This window comes from Callospermophilus lateralis, chromosome 2 (genome assembly GCF_048772815.1).
Source record: "Callospermophilus lateralis isolate mCalLat2 chromosome 2, mCalLat2.hap1, whole genome shotgun sequence".
Classification (NCBI taxonomy): domain Eukaryota; kingdom Metazoa; phylum Chordata; class Mammalia; order Rodentia; family Sciuridae; genus Callospermophilus; species Callospermophilus lateralis.
Genome location: NC_135306.1, coordinates 163,722,248 through 163,744,912, shown reverse-complemented (window position 1 = coordinate 163,744,912; position 22,665 = coordinate 163,722,248). Strand labels below are relative to the sequence as shown.

General features: G+C 35.1%; 1 protein-coding gene across 1 annotated transcript in view; it reads left to right on the top strand.

The window, feature by feature from the left end:
• Positions 1-3,898: 3,898 nt before the first annotated feature.
• The window catches only part of Copb1 (coat protein complex I subunit beta 1), a 40,211-nt gene continuing 21,444 nt past the window's right edge, over positions 3,899-22,665 (top strand). The window contains exons 1-8 of the mRNA XM_076844225.1: positions 3,899-4,008; positions 4,706-4,855; positions 9,947-10,176; positions 10,558-10,727; positions 12,773-12,887; positions 15,256-15,348; positions 18,016-18,153; positions 21,621-21,740. Of these exons, the coding sequence (XP_076700340.1) occupies positions 4,765-4,855; positions 9,947-10,176; positions 10,558-10,727; positions 12,773-12,887; positions 15,256-15,348; positions 18,016-18,153; positions 21,621-21,740 (957 nt within the window). The 5' untranslated portion in view covers positions 3,899-4,008; positions 4,706-4,764. The remainder of the gene's footprint in view (positions 4,009-4,705; positions 4,856-9,946; positions 10,177-10,557; positions 10,728-12,772; positions 12,888-15,255; positions 15,349-18,015; positions 18,154-21,620; positions 21,741-22,665) is intronic.

Genomic DNA, 22,665 nt, shown 5'->3' with positions numbered 1-22,665 from the left:
CTTGGGAATTTTTGCAAATAATCTCAAACCTCTAATCCTACACAAACCAACTCCAGCATAATTTGTATATTGCCTTCTGTTCCCTGGGTTATATACTCAGATGTTGCAGAAATTTTTAGCTTAGATCATACAAAATTAAATTAGGAAACCATTAAAAAAAATCCAAAATTTCACTGCTCAAAAGCCTAGGTATATTTTATTTTCTGAGATAGTACATATTTTTAGAGAAGTTTTATTTGTGGATACTAACAAAAATTTTTAATCTAATTCTACTAATTAGCTGCTATTGGCTTTGGGCAAGTTACCCCTATTCTAAGGAAACCCATTGGAGAATTATTTTAAGAATAAATGAGGGCTGGGGCTGGGGCTCAGTGGTAGAGCGCTTGCCTAGCATGCGTGAGGCACTGGGTTCGATCCTCACCACCACATAAAAATAAAATGAAGATATTGTGTTCACCTAAAACTAAAATAAATTTTTGAAAAAAAGAATAAATGAGAGGGGGCTGGGGATGTGGCTCAAGCGGTAGTGTGCTCTCCTGGCATGCGTGTGGCCCAGGTTCAATCCTCAGCACCTCATATAAACAAAGATGTGTCCACCAAAAACTAAAAAATAAATATTAAAAAAAAAATTCTCTTTAAAAAAAAAAAAAGAATAAATGAGAGAATTTATAATACCTTCTAAATTGAAAATGTTAGTTTTTTTTTTCTTTTAGCTTTCCCCAAACTTAAAAAGTATCAGTTTAAATCTCTTTGTGACTTCTTTTGGTAAAGTAATGGTAAAAGAAACTGGCAACTCTGTTGAAGGAAAGATCTCTAAGCATTGGAACCTGTAAGGAGTGAGGGACTCCTGCTCTGGAAGTAGCCTGAAAGTTCTGTCTGCCTTATTTAAGCTTGGTAACAGGCCACAAGTACCATGTGGCTATCTGAATCACAATGGAATTGCATCTAGTACATGTAACTTTCATATATAAATATAGTGAACAGAGGGATGCTAACCACCTACCTCCACACTCAATGCATGTATAGTCTAGGGAGGGAACATAAGTGGGCAGTTTGATAAACTGTTCTTTGCTTAGAAAAGTCTTTCTTCTACCCCCTGTGCCTTTCATTGGGTGAGTTGTCTGCTGAGTGATTCTGTTTAAATATAAAGATACTGTGTATGCTTTTTTTTGGACCTATCCCTTAACTGCAAACAACTAATAGTTGACTGGAACTCAGCAAAAAAACAAACAAAAAACAGTGGTCTTTATTTTACTTTGGGGACAATATCAGTTTTTTTAATAAGTGATTTTTTTAGTCTAGTACGCTGACTTTAGAACTTAAAATTCTCCACACCCCAATAAAACTTACCCCACTATATTACAAAGTTAATCATTATATCCTTTTGCTTTGTCTGGTCTATTGTACTCAGTTATTCCATTTAGTATGTGTCATCATATGACAAGCCATAAGATTCCTAATGTCTTATAAGTCCTGTCACTTTGATATAAAGATAACAGTTTACCTAGAATTTATTAAGCATCTATATGTATAGCTCTTAAGAACTGGCATGGTTAAAGGCCACAAATCATAGATCACAGGATTCGGGTTCTAATCCTACTTTTTAGTATTTGACAAATTATGTGATTCAGGGCAAATCTCATCATTAGGTCTTTATTTCCTAGACTTTTAAGTATTTGATTCTTAATACATAGCAAGGTCTTCACACTCAAATTAGTTATAATTTTAAAGCATTCAAAATTATATAATTACATGATACAGTAAAAGATCCAAAGTTGCATTTTATACCAGTAGGGAAGAATTGGTGAGGCCATAAATTGTCTTTACATCTCTTCAGAAGTTCTTCATTTAAAAATACATAACTAGATACTACTAGTGACACTCAGAGGCAAACTAAAATGCCTTCTTTTCATGTTTTAATAGTTTCCTTAACTCAGGGTCATAATAAACTCTGAAGTTTTAACGCAACGTCTGGGATAACTCAAGTGGATATAACCATTAGACTTAAGACCATACCATGTGGTCCTAAAGTATAATCTTTATACCTTGTTTGGCCTCATTTCTTGCTAACACATTTCACTTTTTGATAAGGCTTGGAAATAAGATAACTGCATTTGTAAAGATTCCATGAAAAGTACATACAAAAGAAACAAACTGTCGAAGATACCTTGGATTGATTTGGGGGAATTATGCTGAGTAAGCCAATCTTGAAAGACTACATTGTTTAATTCCACTTACACAACATCATTGACAATAAAACAAATTAGTGGTTTCCAGGGGCTAATGATGAAGGTGCTATGACTTGAAAAGGATGGCATTAGGGATCCTTGCAATGGAACAATTCTGTATCTTTTTAAAGATGTAAATGGACATAATACCTTTATTTATGCTGAGAATCAAACCTAGTACCTCACACATGCTAGGCAAGCTCTCTTCCATTGAACTACAACCCTACCCCCAGTTCTGTATCTTGACTGCTGTTGATTATACAAATCAGCTGTCTAGAGCTAGACATTGGTGAAATCTGAGTAAGGATGGGTGAATTGTATTTTAGTTTCATGTTAATATATAAATACACAAGTTATTATTTTTTTAAAGAGAGAATTTTAATATTTATTTTTTAATATTTGGCGGACACAACACCTTTGTGTGTGGTGCTGAGGATCGAACTCGGGCTGCACGCATGCCAGGCAAGCGCGCTACCGCTTGAGCCACATCCCCAGCCCAAATACACAAGTTATTACCATTGGGAGAAACTAGATGAACAGTATATGGGACCTCTATGTTCATGTCACTTCAATTATCTTGATAAAAGCTTTTTAAAAATGAGTGCAGAGGGGGCTGGGGTTATGGCCCAGTGGTAAAGCACTTGCCTAGAACTGGTTTCAATTCTCAGCACCACATAAAAATAAATAAAAACAAAGATTCGTCCACCGCTAAAAAAATTATATACATATATAAATATGTGAGTGCACCGGAGGAGGGCCTTCTTCAAGTGCTAAGCATGTGACTTTTAAAATAAATTTTGGGAGCTCGAATTTTGTTCCATGGTTTCAAAATAAAATCTCAAAATAGCTGGATTCTATGTAGATGAAGTTGTATTTGTGTTATAGCTCCCTAAGTGAAGTGGCCCTATTAATAGCCACAGATCCTGTCAGACCTTTTTGTTTGTTTGTTTTCCTGGTGGGGAGCAGCAAGTGAGTTCTGGGACCTCAAATGGGCAAAACCTAAGGTGCCAACTGTAGCTATAACAAATTTTCGGAGATAGATAAAATCCTTAAGAGGGACTGTCTCCCTTTATTCATTTTTTAAAAGTTTAATTTACTGGGTACTCACAAAGGATAACAAAGGAAATCATTACTAAATAGCAGAAATTACACCAATGCAACTTTAGATATTCAAGCAGCTCCAGTTCAATTGCAAAGAGGGAGATTCAGACTACTGGAGATGTTAACAGAAATGTGTCTTGATGTAATCCAGTGGCTTTATTTAAAGAACTGAAATTATTTTCCCAATGGTAAGTAGTTACTTCCTCAATTTATCAGTGGGAAAGCAAGAAAAGGGACTCCAGGTTCCAATCCTGGGTTCCTCCACCGGATACAACTAGGCAGAATTGTTTGCCTTCTGTTCAAGCCCGTCCTCTCTTTGACGGTTTGCGTCCCTGGAAAAAGAATAATTTCCACGTAACCATTAAATGACTACAGAACTTAGGTCAGCGGTTGGCTTACAGGAAAAATTTCACAAATACGTATTTCCACTCTTCTTTGCGGCCTATACCAACCATGGATGGGAGAGAAGGAAAAAACCGGACATGCTTGCAACGCGCAACGGCAGGACCGAGAAGACGTGTCCTCTCTGAGTCGCCGTAGAACTAGGTGGCTGTGGCTACGGACGTCTCCCCACCCCCTTCCACGTCAGCCAAGGACTCTGGAGCTTTCACTGCTGTCTCTGGTTGGAGCCGGGGTATACGGTCCCGCGGTTCACTCAACCGCTGCCCCTCGGAGCCAGGTAGCGGGCCAAAAGCCCCGAGCCTCGGAGGCGTGATGGGCTGCGCAGAGTCGGAAGAACTGGTTCTCTAGCGGGGATACGCGAAGCGGGAGCAACTAGGCCGCTGGCGTCGGGGCCTGGAAAAGGGGAACGGTGGGGGTGGGCCTGAGAGCTCAGGGCCGGACGCCCCGTCCAGGCCTGCGTGCTGGCTAGGGGTCTTCTCTCTCGCTAGAGCCCCGGCCTCGCGCTGTGAAGTCCGGGCCTGCTTGGCTGGAGGAAGGGAAGGGGCCAGTGGGTGCGGCGAGGTGGGGGTGCGGCGCTGGGTACCGACTTTGAGGTACCTACTGCCAACCGCGGCCAAGCGCTCCAAGGTTTTGACAGAGTATTTGTGCATGGGACCTCTTACTCGAGCAGTTTTGTGAGAAATCACTGTTCTGTTATAGGTGGGGGACTGTCACTGTTTTACAAAACATTCCCAATCCTGGGCCCGGGAAGAGGTATGGGGGAGTGAGAGATTTTAGACCTTAAACTGGGGTTGACAAGTGTGTTTTTTATTAGAATTTACTTTTATGGGAACGCAATATATATAGTTTGACCCTCCCTTTATAAGACTTTAAAACTTATAGGCCGAACTGAATGAACTTTATATAAGAACGATTACTCATTTGTGGGATTAAAAAAAAATTTTTTAATGATATCGCTATATTTGTTTTTCTAGATTTTCTGGCATCTGCATTCCTTAAATCTTGTATTGGGGGTTGATTATAACCAGAAACCATGACGGCTGCTGAGAACGTGTGCTATACTTTAATTAACGTGCCAATGGATTCAGAACCACCATCTGAAATTAGCTTAAAAAATGATCTCGGTAAACTTTATAAAGTTTAAGTTAAACTTGATTTTTAGCGGATAAAAACAAATTTGCACAATAACTGAGTACCTGTTAACATTGTGTAATGTTTAAATAAGGTTAAATGTATCTCAGACATTAAGCATTTCTTTAGGGTGAAAGAAAACATTTCAAATTCTTGCATCTAGCTTTTTAAAAAATCCGGTACTGGGGGTTGTGGATGTGGCACAGGGAGTCAGGGGGGCCACTCCCCAGCACTGCAGTCAATCAATAAAATATATAGTATTTTATGGACTACAGTTGTCACCCTGCTGTGCAATATAACATGTCTGAACTTCTTACCACTGTAAGGTATTACCCACTGATCCACTTTTCCCAGCCTCTGGGAACCAACTTTCTACTCTCAACTTTGTAAACACTGATAATATTTTGAGCATGAAATGAAAAAAAAAGCTCATTTACATTTCATTTTCCTTTATAATTAGAAATGCTTAATTTTTATCTAAATACTTTTTCTATAATGTCTTCAATAGTTCTTGTGAAATTGAAAACTTACTACCTTTAGATTTCCAGTATTGGTTTATGGAAATAGAATAACATCTCAGTTTAGCTTAGGAAAGCTAAAGAAACGTAGTCATCTTAAAATATATATATATATATATATGTATATATATATATATATATATACACACACACACACACACACACACATATACACATATACATATATAATAGTTCAATTGTTAGATATTCTTCAAAATCAAGTAATTGCTTGTGCATTTTAATGTATTATACTTAAAGATAGCTGACAATTCTCCTTAGGTAGCAGGTTGAGAATGTGTGGTGAAATGTCACTTTGTTCAGTTAACTTCATATACTTACTTAGCCTATAAAATCAAAAGAACTTTGTTCTTTGGGTTTCTCTCCCAACCAGTGAAATCAACAGTGGAATAAACATGTATTTTCCCTGAAAGTTTAAGCTTTTCATTTTGAAAGCATTTTTTAAAAAATACTTATTCTTAAGTTTTAGGTACACACAGTATCTTTATTTACATTTATATGTTGCTGAGGATCGAACCCAGTGCCTCAAGCATGCTAGGCGAACGCTCTACCACTGAGCGACAAACCCAGCCCCTTGAAAACATTTTTGCAGGAAGAAAACAAGAACTGTATTTCTGAATTTAAAACTTGTATACTGTAACTACTTTAAAAGTGCATACTTATGTGATTCTGTCAAGGAAAAAAAAATTTCCCCACAGTGCTGGGGATAAAATTCAGGGCCTTACACATGTTAGACAAGCACTCTACCACTGAGTAGCCACACACACACCCTTTTTTTTTTAAGTAATACACTTCCAAAGTAATGCTTCTTATTTAATTGAACTAAGAAAAAATATAAGTTGAACTGATAGTTTTAAATACAGTTGAGTGAAAATTATTCTTACATTATAAATCTTTTAGAAGCCATTTATAATGAGACAGTGTTTTGCTTGCCTGTTCCCACCTCTTAATTAGCATAAATGGAATACTTCCTAATCTTACATTACTTAATATTAGATGCCTGTTGAAATCTAGTTTTACTTTTTATTTTTTGTTAGTACTGTGATCCAACCCTCTTGCATGCCATACAGATACTGAGCTATATACCTCTGCCTGAAAAGATTTATTTTTAGAGAAGGGAAAAGAAACCCTCTTTTATGGCATTTAATTGAAATTATTAGAACAAAAGCCATGTATATTTCACCCTTCACCCCTTTTCCCCCATATTCACATAAGATAATTGAATGGAATACAAATTAATAAATATACTCTTATTACTATTTTTTTCATAATAAATGATTTTTATTATTAGATCCCTAAAATGCTTATAACTATAGTTGGAAAGTACAGAACTAACTAACTAACTCTGTCATAATTGGAACATTACCCTTGTCTTAATTGCAGTTGCCTTAACTGCCCTCTAACAATAAATAAATAGTGTCCAATTCTGTGTATATTTTTGCCTTTAAGAAAAGTTAAGAGAAAAAATAACTAGTTTCTAATTTTGAGTAACAACTTTTTGTTTGGCTAAATACTGTGTTACTTCCACAATTTACTTTTTTTTTTTTTTTTTTTTTAACCTTTAGTTACTGAATCTGAACTCTGAGGACTGTATAGTCCCCAGATTAGGAAGCGTTTAGTCTATTATTGTGAATTGAATTGATAGGTGAAATTTTGCATATGTTTTATACTGTTTATAGAGAGGAAAAGTTCTAAAAATTATGAAGATATGGAAAGAAACATATCCTTGTTTTATCTTTTTTTAATATTTATTTTTTAGTTGTAGTTGAACACAATTTCTTTATTTTTATATGGTGCTAAGGATCAAACCCAGGGCCTTGCACGTGTTAGGCAAGTGGTCTACCGCTGAGTCACAATCCCAACCCTCCTTGTTTCATCTTAACTTGGATTATTGAAATAAATGAAAATTGGGGTGGAGTTTCTTAAAATGTAAATGGCACAGATTTTTTTTTTTACAAGTTTACTGTTAAACTTATTTTAAAATTTTTTTGAAGTATTGTTACAAGTTGAATTTAGCCTACTAAATTATATTTAGAAATTTTCTAATTTGTGAAGAATAAAAACACTGGAGCATAATAAGCCATGAAGATTATAACAAGGGGCTGGGGTTGTAGCTCAGTAGTAGAGGGCTTGCCTAGCACATGTAAGGCACTAGGTTTGATCCTTGGTACCACATAAAAATAAATGAATAAAATAGATGTGTCTATCTACAACTAAAAAGATATTTTTAAAAAGATATAGCAATATAGTTTTATGGCTTTTGGATTTTGTATCCTTAATGTTATGAAACAGGATATGGAAAAAATTATTTTTAAATCAGGATGTTTGGAACAAAGAGGAAAAAAGCTGCTTACATCCAGTGAATACAGCTTTAGCCACTTGAACTTTGCCTAATTAATCCAAATACCTGACAGTATTCTCTATTCTTAATTTGTGAAAATATCATATGAACTGGCAATAATTTTAAATACCTTTAAGAGCTTTGAAAGTCTTTGGTTCATCCAGTTCATTTCTTCTGGAGTTTACTTCCTTCCTGTAACCCATCAAGTGGTCACGTATAGTTTCTGCCCCTTTGGCAATAGGAACTCTTTATTTAATAGCCACTTAGCTCTAGTTGTTAGAAATTTCTCACCAGGTATGGTGGTACATGCCTATAATACAAGCAACTCTGGAGGCTAAGGCAGAAGAACTGCAAATTCAAGGTCACCCTCTGCAAGTTAGCAAAACTGGGGAGATGGAGCTCACAAATAGAGCACCCCTGGGTTCAGTCCCTAGTACAACAAAATAAAGAAAGGGAATAGATTTCTATCTCATATTTAGACCCAAATCTGCTTCCCACTAATTTCCACCAATTTCTTCTTTTTCTTTTTCTTTTTATTCTTTGGTACTGGGGATTGAACCCAGGGGCATTTAACGACTGAACCACATCCCCAGCCCTATTTTTAATTTTTTTGTTTTTTTTCCAGAGAGTAGGACCTCACTGCGTTGCTGAGGCTACTTTTAAACTCTTCCTCCTCCTGCCTTACCTTCCCAAGCTCCTGGGATTACAGGCATGTGCTGCTGCACCCAGCTCTACTAGTTTCTTCTAATTATTTTCCTCATGATAGCTTTAGGCGTATTGATGTTTCACTGGACAATCTTCATCTTCTCCTCTCCCATATATTTATTTATTTTTTATGATCTAGACAAGTATAGGACTGGGAATGTAGCTCAGTGGTAGAGTGCTTGCCTACCATGTATAAGGCCTGTGTTCAGTCCCCATCCCAAAAAAAGTACAGTATACTAGTAGCAATGTGTTTGTCTTATATTTCTGCCTTTGAATTTTGAATTGAAAACATTTTTAGTACTATAAAATTTTTAGCATGCAATGGTAATGATGTGAAATTATAGATTGTTTTGTATAGAATATTTTATATTCCACAGTTTTTAGCCTAAGTAACAGTAAATGTATTTTATCCAAAATGTCATCCTTAATTCTAAACAGTGGTTACTAAATGGGACATTCTAATTCTCTTCTAGTTTTTCAGATGCTATCTTAAGAGTCTAAAATTGTGTCGTCTGTAGAAATATGATAGGAGTGGAATTATTTACTCTGTTAGTTCTCAGACTTAATTTTGAATATTCAAGAACTCTCCTCCTAATATTTTTAAACAGATCACCATATTCACTCCACTTCCCATAGGAGTGGCTGTAACTTTGAAAAAATGCACACAAAATGAGCTGCTTTGAATTCTGAAGCACATATCCTAACAATATCTGTTTATATATTGAAAAATAGTTACATGTATGTTTGAAACACACCAAGTAGCCAAGAAGATTCATAAACTCTTACATTAACTCAGTTGATTAGGGACTAGAAATCTAATCACTGGATTAGATATTATCATCATATAATATCTTCATGATATATGTAAAGAATCCACAATTCAAAGATTGTGCAAAAGTACCCAGTTTGGCAGGGTGCAGTGTCATACCCTTATAATCCCAGCGGCTCAGAAGGCTGAGGCAGGAAGATCAGAAGTTCAAACCCAGCCTCAGCAAATGCAAGGTGCTAAGCACTCAGTGAGACCTTGTCTTAAAATAAAATACAAAACGGGGTTGGGATGTGGCTCAGTGGTACTGTACCCCTGAGTTCAATCCCTGATACTTCCCCCCCCCCAAAAAAAAAAAGTACACAGCTTGTTTGTGATACAGCTAAGTAAAGAAACCTTGTCAGTTGGATTTGTGCCTTTATTACTATTGCAGCTAATAAAGTATATTTATTTTGTTAATTTGTTTTTAAAATTAGGAAACCTGGCACAGTGGTGCATGCCTGGTATCCCAGTGACTCTGGAGACTGAGGCAGGAGGATTACAAATTCAAAACCAGCCTCAGCAACTTAGGCCCTAAGCAACTTAGTGAGACCTTGTCTCAAAATTAAAAATAAGGGCTGGGGATCCTCAAATAAACTGGGTTCAATCCCTGGTACCAAAAAAAAAAAAATTACTCAAGGAATTTTCTTTTGAAATAATTGTGCTTTTTTTTTTTTTTTTTTTTTTAATGACTCAGAAAAAGGAGATGTGAAGTCAAAGACTGAAGCTTTAAAGAAAGTAATCATCATGATTCTTAATGGTGAAAAGCTTCCTGGACTTCTGATGACCATCATTCGTTTTGTGCTGCCTCTTCAGGATCACACCATCAAAAAATTACTTCTGGTGTTTTGGGAAATTGTTCCTAAAACAACTCCAGATGGGAGACTTTTACATGAAATGATTCTCGTATGTGATGCATACAGAAAGGTAAACCAAACCATAAGTATTTCTGAATATTGCTTTGATTTTAAATAATTGTAAAATTAGTGGAATGGGCCTCATTGATTTTTAAAATTAAATCTTTGATGTCAGTTGTAATATTTGGAATTGAAATTATGAAGTGTTACAAAAAATTCTGTTGTTACTTTTTTAGACGTTTTCTATGCATTTTATGTGTGTGTTGTTAATTTAAAGTGTATATATATGTAAAAATTGTTCTTATCAAAAGAAATCTGATAGAAATTGTCTGATAAGCTAGGACTCTTAAACTAACTTCGACTTTTTCTGTTGAAAAATTTTACATTTAAAATTAATGTTTGCAAAAAAAGCTGAAACTCGGCATTTCATTTTTTAAAATTTTTATACCAGGATCTTCAGCATCCTAATGAGTTTATTCGAGGATCTACTCTACGTTTTCTTTGCAAACTGAAGGAAGCAGAATTGCTAGAACCTTTAATGCCAGCTATCCGTGCTTGTTTGGAACATCGACATAGCTATGTTAGAAGGAATGCTGTTTTAGCCATCTATACTATCTATAGGTAAATAAAGATACTACTTTGGCTTAGTTCTGGGACAGCCTTTTAGTTTTTCATACTGGAGGTTTTTAAGTGTTTGCTTATAGGTTATATGTAGCTTTTGCATTGACCAGCAAAATATTTTTTTCTTTATTAAGTTCAGCATTGGAAAGTCAAAAAGAAGGTGGCCACACTTGGCCCTAGTTTCTCCCTGACAATAATCTGCTGAAATTGAATGACACTGACCCCCCCTTTAAAAAGATTATAGTGTAGCCCAGTGGTGGAGCACTTGCCTAATATGAAGGAGGCCCCAAGTTCATTCCCCAGCGCAACCAAAAAATTTAAAAAATAAAGTAAAACAAATGTATACACTTTAGGGCTAAGGGATATAGCTCAGTTGGTAGAATGCTTGTCTCGAATGCACAAGGCCCTGGGTTCAATCCCTAGCACCACCAAAAAAAACAAAACAAAAAATTTACACACTTTCCAATTTAAGGCAGTGCCTCTCATTCTCAATTGTATTACTTCGGTTCACTTTTGACTGAAATATGTATTTGATTATCCCCTAAAGATTTTGAGCTATAACTTGTTCACCACCATCACCTACCTGTGACTGAGGGTCAAACCTAGAACTTCATGTATGCTAGGCAAGTACTCTTACCACTCAGCTACCTCTTCAGCCACCACTATCCCCCTTTTTTTAACTTCATTTTGAGGCAGGTTCTCACTAAGTTTCCAAGGCTGGCCTCCAGCTTGCTTCTGAGCCCAGCTTGAGTTTTTAACCTTGTTTTAGAATTCTCTTTTTGTGGCTATGGGTCTTATCCTTAGAGGCTTTGATGAGTGAACTTTTTTAATGAGAAGGGCTGCAGTTCTTAACTGATTCCTATTGTTAGAAAGCTAAAGATATTGGACTTTTTTTTTTTTTAAGAAACAATTGAAAGAGAGGTAGTTGGATAAAGCTGCAATACTTGGTTTTTATAATCAACTGGTGTCACACACTTTATTTAGAATTAGAATATAATTTTATAAACATCTTTGTACTTTTGATATCTTACTTGATTGAGACATAATTTCAGTTACCATAATATTGTAGTAGATTTTATCTGTTAAAGAAAGTGGTATTCTGATTAATAATATAATTTAATTCTTAGAATGTGAACATACAAACCATACGAAGTTCAGGATTTAAATTATAGGGCACACAAAAATGATGACATTTATAAGGCAATATTGGAAATTTGAACAATGACTGGCTATATATGGTATTAAGGAATTCATGATTTTTATGACAGTAGAATAATAATCGTCTTTAAATTTTAGAGAAACATACCAATGTATTTACAGAAAAAAATAAGTTGGGATTTGCTTCAGAATAAAACAGAAGGAGAGGTAGACAGGGGGATAGGTAAAATAAAACTGGCTGAAAATTAATTGTTGAAACTAGGTGGCATTTTTGTTAATCTAGTGTTTATCATTCTGTGTGACTATAATACTTCTAAAATAGGAGGCAAGTTAGTAAATAAGTAAATACAGTATATAGCCAATAAAATTCCAGATAATATTTTTTTCACTAGTCATTTTTTTTAATATTTATTTTTTAGTTGTAGTTGAACACAATACCTTTATTTTATTTATTTATTTTTATGTGGTACTAAGGATCAAACCCAGGGCCTTGCATGTGCCAGGCAAGTGCTCTTTCACTGAGCCACAACCCAGCCCTCTAGTCATTCTTAATGAAGGATTGTTCATTTATTAAGGAAAGATTTTAACTTTATCTTAATATATATTCCTGAAGTATATGAAAGTTAATTATTAGAGACATCAATTAATAAAATATATATTGAATAAATCCATTCTTTCTACATTGAACTAGAAAACAAAATTTGATAATTTCATAGATGAAGGTATGACCTTTTGATTTCTTCCCCCAATTCTAATTGATTTAAACTTTGAGAAAGTTGGAAGAATCAGTAGTGCTATAAAGTTTAATTTTAATTTTGGTATGACCCAGAAAGCTGTTAAGTTAGTAGAGTATGTTTTTATTAAATATGTTACTGTTTTATTTAAAGAAATTTTGAACATCTTATTCCTGATGCTCCTGAGCTGATACATGATTTTCTGGTAAATGAGAAGGATGCAAGTTGCAAAAGGAATGCGTTTATGATGCTGATTCATGCAGATCAGGTGAGTATTTTTTAAAAAAATTTTTTTATGACTATATTTAAATGAGAATAAAAGTTATATAAGTCTGATCATGTTTTCATTTAGTAATTTTGTTTCTATTACTTGAGATTTGAGTATTTTGATTTTTTTAGATTTTTGATTTAATTTATATAAATTTTTTTCTTAACCCTTCTCTAAAATACTACTTATGTACTGTATATATTATTATTTTTTCCTTTTTTGCAATACTAGGGATTGAACCTAGGGATGATCTACCAACTGAGCTGTATCCTCAGCTCTTTTAATTTTTTTGAGACAGGGTCTCACTAAGTTACTAATGGTCTTGTTAAGTTGCACAGACAGGTCTCAAACTTGGAATCCTCTTCCTCAGCTTTCCAAGTAACTAGGATTACAAGCATGCATCACTGTCCCTGATTTATATTCTTTTTTTTTTTAGAAAGTAATAATATAGCAACTTTACAGTTTTGGGTTATGGTCATTGAACTCACAACCTTGCACAGTTTAACATGTATTCTATGTTTGAGTTATGCCATCAATCCCCACGTAATAGATTTTTCCAGATTGAAGTTGTTATGGCTATATTTTATGGCACACTATTCTAGAACTTGGCTGCCTATTTTTCTTTATGTTATTATAATCTAAAAGTGTTTAAAGAGAAATTGTCATAGCTAGTATAGGTCCACCCTTGGCCATGTCTGTGGAAGTAGGGTAGTCTACTATTTGATAAGAATATACCAATTCCGTATCCAGCTCTGCTAGTGGTTAAAGTATATGGATCTGCATTTGGTTAGCAGTGATTCTGCATACTTTGGTGGCATATAATTTGGACATTTTGATATCCAGTATTAGTTATCAAAATGTGGGAAATAATACGCATGAAGACTGAAAAATATAAAGTCTGTCCATTTCCTCTGAAATCTGTATACTGTCATTTTCCCCCAGGTCTTCCTTTATTTTTTCCCAGTTATTTTTAGTGTGATGAAATACATATAAAATTTACCATCTTGACCATTTTTAAGTGTGCAGTTTAATGGTATTAAATATTTTCATGATGTTGCACAACCATCATCACCATCCATCTCCATAACTTTTTTCATGTTGTGAAACTGACCCATTAAATGATAACTTCTATTCCCATTTCTCCCTGCCCTTAATAATCATCATTCTTTTTGTCTCTATAATTTTTACTATTCTAAGTACTTCATATAAATGGAATCATTTAGCATGTGCTCTTTTGTGACTGACTTATTTCACTTAACATAATGCTTTGAAGTTCATCCATGTTGTGGCATGTGTCAGAATATCCTTCCTTTTAAGGCTAAATAATATTCCACTCTAAGTATATACACATTTTATTTACTCATCCATCAATGAACATTTGAGTCACTGCTTTTATTATGAGTTTATATTCAGAAGTGAAATTGCTAGATTATATGACAATTCTTTTAATTATTTGAGGAACAACCATAATGTTTTTCATGTCCATTGTACCATTTTACATCCCCACTAGCAGTACAAAATGGTTCCAGTTTCTCCATGTCTTTGCCAACCCTAGTTATTTTCATTTGTTTGATAGAAGCCATCCTAATAGGTATGTGGTGATATTAGATACTGTCATTTTATCTTCCTAAACAAAATTTTGAGAAAGCCACTTTTATGAACCATAATATTTTGTTTTCTTATAGAATTGGTTTAACTAATCTGTACTTTTTATATTATAATGTTTACGTACATACATTATAAGGGATGTAGTCAGAACTAGTTCAATTAAATTCATTGGTATTTTTACTGGAGAGATATTGTCAAGGCCCTAGTTCCCCAAATCACATTTTATATATATATATATATATATATATATATGAGGATCCACATGAAATTTTTCTTTTAGGTCTCAGTAATAAGAATATTATGTTTGTAAGTAGCTAGTTTGTTTTGATTGCATAAATACACTGAATCAGATAATGAGCAGCATTTTTCTTTGTTTAGCTGCTAAAAAATTCAGACCCTAGATTTGTGGCCTACAAAAATGTATTTGACTTTCTGTCTTGTATTTTATGTTAACTTCTTTGTTGTTGTTGTTGTTGATGATGGACACAATACCTTTGTTTTATTATTTTTATGTGGTGGTAAAGATCAAACCCAGTTCCTCACACATGCTAGACAGGCGCCCTACCACTGAGCCACAACCCCAGTCCTAAGTGTTAACTTCTTACTTGGTTTTTCATTTTATTTTTCAAATTAATTTCTCTATGCTCTGATTTCTTCATCTGTTTTATATTTAAGCATAATATGTGTATTTAAAAAAGTTCCATCAAATAATTTTATCAAATGAGGTAGGGTATGATAAATACATTCTTTATTTCTTTAGGATCGAGCTTTGGATTACTTAAGTACTTGTATTGATCAAGTTCAAACATTTGGAGACATTCTACAATTGGTTATTGTTGAGCTAATTTATAAGGTAAGAATTATAGTTTGTGATGGGTAAATAAACTCAACAGTTTAAGTCAAGACTAAATAGCTTCTTTCTGGACACTATTAATTGCTAGGAGATTATGTTGTAATAATAACTATGTACAGTATACCCATATATGTATTTTTTTTTCTTTTTCTGTTGGCTTATTGTATTTCTCAAGTATGTGCATCCATCCTTTCTATACTTCTGTAAGGGATTCTATAAAAATTTATGGGTTGAGTCAGTAAAGTTGAGAAGAAATTATTGTATATGATCCAACCACTGAATAGCTTTGAAATAAAATTCAAGATTTTTCTTGAATAAATACCAGATTACTTTGGATATCTAAAAAGACTCCCCCTCCCCTAAAAAAAAAGCCATAAATGCTTTTTATGCTCCTTGTTTATGAAAGAGAGTAGAGAAACTTTAAATGCAGGCATACCTCTTTTATTGTACTTTGCAGATTGTGTTTTTTTGTCATTTAAGATTTTATGGCAACCCTGTGTTGAACAAGACTATCAACATTATTTTTCCAACAATATGTATTCTATATCTCTGTCACATTTTGGTAATTCTTGTAATATTTTATACTTTTTCATTATATCTATTGTAGTGATCTGAGATATTTGATATTACTATTATAATTATTTTGGGGTGCACTGAACCACACCCATATAAGACTGAAGACTTAACTGATAAATGTTAGGTGTGTTTTGAGTGCTTCACCAACCAGCCCTTCTGCCACCTCTTTCCCTCTCCTTGGATCTCCCTAACCACTGAGATAATGAAATTAGGCCAGTTAATAATCCTATAGTGGCCTGTAAGTTTTCATGTGCAGGAAGGAGAGACATCTCTCATTGTAAATCAAAAGCAAGAAATGATTAAGCTTAGTACTATGGTTTGGATGTAGTTTGAGTGTGTCCCCAAAAGTTCACATATTAGAGAAGACTCATTCTATAAAGGTGGTGGTAACTTTAAGAGAGAGAGCTTAGTAGGAGGTTACTGGGGACACTCAGAAAGAACTAAGGTAATTCTAACAGCACAATGAATTAATTCTCCCACAAGGATTGTTATAAAAAGAGTAAAGCCTGGCCTAATCCAGAGCAAGGTCCTCCTAACTGCAATTCTGTAAAGGTTGAGAGAGGTAAGGAAGCTTCAGAAGAAACTTTTGAAACTAGCAAATGTTGCTTTTTAAGGTTTAAGGAAAGAGACTGTTTCCATAATATAGAAGTACAAGGTGAAGCAGCAAGTGCTGATAAAGAATTGCAGCAAGTTACACAGAAATTTAGCAGAAAAGCTAATTAAGATAATTGATGAAGGTAGCTTAACTAAACAACTCATTTTCTGTGTAGGTGAAATAGCCTGATTTTTGGAAGAAGATGTCATTTAGGACTTTCATATTAAAGAGGTGGAGTGAGAGTTCATACTAACTTTCTTGTTAGAGGCTAATACAGCTGGTGACTTTTTTTAAGTTGAAGCCAGTGCCCATGTACTATTCTGAAAATCCTAGGGCCTTTGAGAATTATACTAAATTATACTGCTCTACCTGTGCTCTAAAAATGAAATCGCAAATACATCTGTTTACAGCATGTTTCACTGAATATTTTAAGACTAGTCCTCAGAAAAAAAGATTACTATCAAAATATCGCTTTTTATTGACAGTGCATCAGTCCTCAACACCTTGAATGGGAATGTACAGTGAGATTAATGTTTTCATGCCTTCCAAACACAACATCCATTTTGCAGCCTGTGGATCAAGGCATATTTAACTTTTATTATTTCAAGATTTATTCTTAAACATTTCATCAGACTATAACTGTAGCTACCATAGATAGTGATTCTTCTGATGGATCTAGGCAAAGTGAATTGAAAACTTTCTGGAAAGGATTCATTAAGAACCCTTGTGATTTAGTCAGTGTGGTGCACCCTGTAATCCCAGCAGCTCGGAAGGCTGAGACAGAGGCAGGAGGATCACAGTTCAAAGCCAGCCTCAGTAACAGTGAGCACTAAGCAGCTCAGTGAGACCCTGTCTCTAAATAAAATACAAAATACAGCTGGGGTTGTGGCTCAGTGGTTGGGTGCCCCTGAGTTCAATCCTTGGTGCCCTGCCTCAAAAAAAAAAAAAAAACCTCATGATGCATGGTTGGAGGTCAAAATAAACAACATTAATAGGATTTTGGAAGAAGTTGATCCAACCTTCATGGATGACTTTAAGGGATTCAAGACTTAAGTGGAGGAAGTAATGGCAGATGTGAAGGAAATAAGAAAACTAGAATTAGAAGTAGGGCCTGAAAAGGTGGTTGAATTACTAAAGTCTCATGCTGAAACTTTAATGGAAGAAGAGTTGCTTTGTATGAATGAGCAAAGAAAGTTTTCTTTAGATAGAATGTACTCCTGGTAAAGTTGCCATGAGTATTGTTGAAATGAGAACAGAAAATATAAATTATGGAAGAATGAATAAAAGAATGAGTAGTTGTAATAGATATTCAAAATAAAATTCTTTCTGAAATTACCCATGTTGTGTCATATTATCTCACTCCATGTTAGCCAACATTTCTTTATGTCCTCGTAAGAATATTTTATAGTTTTCGCTGGGCATGGTGGCATATGCCTGTAATCTCAGTGACTTGGGAGGCTAAAATAGGTACATCACAAGTATGTTTTCTTTTCCAGGTCTGTCATGCTAATCCATCAGAAAGGGCTCGTTTCATTCGTTGCATTTATAACTTATTACAGTCATCTAGCCCTGCTGTAAAATATGAAGCTGCTGGGACATTAGTAACACTGTCAAGTGCACCAACTGCAATCAAGGTACTGCTTATTTCTTTGGGGCCAGATTAGATGATAGATATGCTGTCTTATTACTCATGACTTAGTAACATTGCAATTCACTGTGTGTTTACATGGCAAAGAAAACAAATACAAATTTATAAAATTATTTGCCTTTTTACAGAATTCAATCTTCTTTTTTCCTGCTGTCATATAATATAAAGGATTATTAATCTTATATACTAAATTATTTTAATGACTCAAACTGATATTTAAATTCCTGGGTTTTTTTTTTTTTTTAAGGTATTTTTTTTTTTTTTTCATCTTCCATACATTTGATTTAAATGAGTTATGCATTTCCATTTTTACCCCAAATACAGATTGCAGAATCATATCAGTTACACATTCACAATGTTTACATAATACCATATTAGTGACTGTTGTATTCTGCTGACTTTCCTATCCCCTACTATCCCCCCTCCCCTCCCCTCTCATCTTCCCTCTCTATCTCATCTGTTGTTGTTCCATTCTCTCCCTTCCCCCCCTTTCCCCTCACAACCTTGTATATGTGATTTCGTATAAAAACGAGGGTGTCCTTCCGTTTCCATGCACTTTCCCTTCTCTCTCCCTTTCCCTCCTATCACTCGTCTCAGTTTAATGTTAATATTTTCCTCATGCTCTTTTCCTCTGTTCAGTTCTTAGTTGCTCTCCTTAAATCAAAGAAGACATTTGGCATTTGTTTTTTAAGGATTGGCTAGCTTCACTTAGTATAATCTGCTCTAATGCCATCCACTTCCCTGAAAATTCAATGATTTTGTCATTTTTTATTGCTGCATAATACTCCATTGTGTATAGATGCCACATTTTTTTTATCCATTCATCTATTAAAGGGCATCTGGGTTGGTTCCACAGTCTGGCTATTGTGAATTGTGCTGCTATGAACATGGATGTGGCAGTATCCCTATAGCATGCTCTTTTAAGGTCCTCAGGGAATAGTCCGAGGAGGGCGATAGCTGGGTCAAATGGTGGTTCCATTCCCAGCTTTCCCAGGAATCTCCATACTGCTTTCCATATTGGCTGCACCCTTTTGCAGTCCCACCAGCAATGTACAAGTGTACCCTTTTCCCCACATCCTCGCCAGCACTTATTGTTGTTTGACTTCCTAATGGCTGCCAATCTTACTGGAGTGAGATGGTATCTTAGGGTGGTTTTGATTTGCATTTCTCTGACTGCTAGAGAAGGTGAGCATTTTTTCATGTACTTATTAATTGACTGTATGTCTTCTTCTGAGAAGTGTCTGTTCAGGTCCTTGGCCCATTTGTTGATTGGGTTATTTGTTATCTTATTGTTTAATTTTTTGAGTTCTTTGTATATTCTGGAAATTAGGGCTCTATCTGAAGTGTGAGGAGTAAAGATTTGTTCCCAGGATGTAGGCTCCCTATTTACTTCTTTTATTGTTTCTCTTGCTGAGAAAAAACTTTTTAGTTTAAGTAAGTCCCATTTGTTTATTCTTGTTATTAACTCTTGGGCTATGGGCGTCCTATTAAGGAATTTGGATCCTGACCCCACAATATGTAGATCGGAGCCAACTTTTTCTTCTATCAGGTGCAGGGTCTCTGCTTTGATATCAAGCTCCTTGATCCATTTTGAGTTAACTTTTGTGCATGGCGAGAGAAAGGGATTCAGTTTCATTTTGTTGCATATGGATTTCCAATTTTCCCAGCACCATTTGTTGAAGATGCTATCCTTCCTCCATTGCATGTTTTTAGCCCCTTTATCAAATATAAGAAATTTGTAATTTTGTGGATTGATCTCTGTGTCCTCTATTCTGTACCATTGATCCACCTGCCTGTTTTGGTACCAGTACCACGCTGTTTTTGTTACTATTGCTTTGTAGTACAGTTTGAACTCTGGTATCGCTATACCTCCAGATTCGCACTTCCTGCTTAGTATTGTTTTTGCTATTCTGGGTCTTTTGTTATTCCATATGAATTTCATGATTGCTTTATCTATTTCTACAAGAAATGCCATTGGGATTTTGATTGGCATCGCATTAAACCTGTAGAGAAGTTTGGGTAATATCGCCATTTTGATAATGTTAGTTCTGCCTATCCATGAACAGGGTACATTTTTCCATCTTCTAAGATCTTCTTCTATCTCTCTCTTTAGGGTTCTGTAGTTTTCATTGTATAAATCTTTCACCTCTTTTGTTAGGTTTATTCCCAAGTATCTTATTTTCTTTGAGGATATTGTGAATGGGGTGGTTTTCCTCATTTCCATTTCAGAAGTTTTGTTGCTGATATACAGGAATGCCTTTGATTTATGCGTATTGATTTTATATCCTGCCACTTTGCTGAATTCATTTATTAACTCTAGCAGTTTCTTTGTAGACCCTTTTGGGTCTGTTAAGTATATTATCATGTCATCCGCAAATAGCGATAATTTAAGTTCTTCTTTTCCTATTTTTATGCCTTTAATTTCTTTTGTCTGTCTAATTGCTCTGGCTAGTATTTCAAGAACTAAGTTGAATAGAAGTGGTGAAAGAGGGCATCCCTGTCTAGTTCCAGATTTTAGAGGGAATGCCTTCAGTTTTTCTCCATTTAGAATGATGTTAGCCTGAGGCTTAGCATAGATAGCTTTTACAATGTTGAGGTAAGTTCCTGTTATCCCTAGTTTTTCTAGTGTTTTGAACATAAAGGGATGCTGTACTTTGTCAAATGCTTTTTCTGCATCTATCGAGATGATCATATGGTTCTTATCTTTAAGTCTATTGATGTGGTGAATAACATTTATTGATTTCCGTATATTGAACCAGCCTTGCATCCCAGGGATGAATCCTACTTGATCATGGTGCACAATTTTTTTGATATGCTTTTGCATTCGATTCGCCAGGATTTTATTGAGAATTTTTGCATCTAAGTTCATTAGAGATATTGGTCTATAGTTTTCTTTCTTTGAAGTGTCTTTGTCTGGTTTTGGGATCAGGGTTATGTTGGCCTCGTAGAATGAATTTGGAAGAGCTCCTTCTTTTTCTATTTCTTGAAATAGCTTGTAAAAAGTGAAATTTGCTTAACAGCTATACTTCTTGGGATTCCCTGCTTTTTTTCTTAGTTTCCACCCTTAATTTTTGGGATGTTAAAAGCATTAAAAAGTATTTCTGAGCCTGCCCTGATAGTGCACACTTATGTGCCTAACCACTCAAGAGACTGATGCAGGAGGATCATAAGTTTGGGGCCAAGCCTAGGCAACTTAACAGACCCTGTCTCAGAATTAAAAATAAAAAGGACTGGGGATGTAATTCAGTGTGATAGTGCATTACTGGGTTTAGTCACTACTTAAATTTAAGTACTGTAGCAGTACTGCCTGTAGCAGCCCCTTTCAGTCCACATGCGTTTGAACAAAATGCATAATAAACTTGTGCAGGGGTTAATGAGTGTATTTTGGCTTCTTAGGGGTTTTTCAGATTCTATGATTTCTTAAAATGTATTTTTTTTTTTTTTTTTGTATAGGCTGCTGCACAGTGTTACATTGATTTAATTATTAAAGAGAGTGACAACAATGTAAAGCTCATAGTTCTGGATCGGTTAGTAGAATTAAAAGAGCATCCTGCTCATGAACGAGTCCTTCAGGTAAACACTGTCTCAAAGAGAGAAATTCTAAATATGCTATTTTTCAAATTTTAATCATTCCCTACCCTTGGTGTCTTAGTTTACTTAAAACTTTGAAGACTGGGCAATTTAAGTTTGTTCAAATAAAGTGAAACTCTCAAATTGCCATATAACCTTCTAGGTTATTGTCTTTGCCATCAAAATTTCTAAAATAAAGGCTCACTAAATGCATTGCTGATGTTTGATCAGAACAAGAAGAATGAAAAATTGCCATAAAGGATATTATTGGAAGAGTTTGAGAAATGTGAATATAGGCTGTATTTTAGTTAAGAGTCTGAATAAGCGTTAAATTCTCTGAATGTGGTATTTATGTTTATATAAGAAATTATCCAGGAGTGAGTATTTAACTCAGTGGTAGATGGTTGCCTGTAATATGTGAAGCCTTGGGTTCAATCCCTAGCACCACCAAAAACTAAAGAAATTATCCTGTACTCTTAGGAGATGTACACTGAAATCCTAGGAGAGGAAATATAAGAATTCGGGAGAAAATCCTAAAGGTAGTCAGATCCCTAGTGGTTCTTGTAGTGATGCTTATAGTGGCAACAGATTATAGAATTAAATTACAATGGACAGCATTTTTTTAAGTTGTTGATAGATCTTTATTTTTTATTTATTTATATGCGGTGCTGAGAACTAAACCCAGTGCCTCACACGTGCCAGGCAAGTGCGCTATTGCTGAGCCCCAGCCCCAGCACCATAAGCAGCATTTTTCGAAGAGCTGTTTAAAAATCTATTTGGGAGCCAGGCACTGTGGCTCACGCCTGTAATCCCAGGAGCTCAAGAGGCTAAGACAGGAGGATTGTGAGTTCAAAGCCAATCTCAGCAACAGTGAGGCACTAAGCAACTTAGTGAGACCCTGACTCTAAATAAAACACAAAACAGGGCT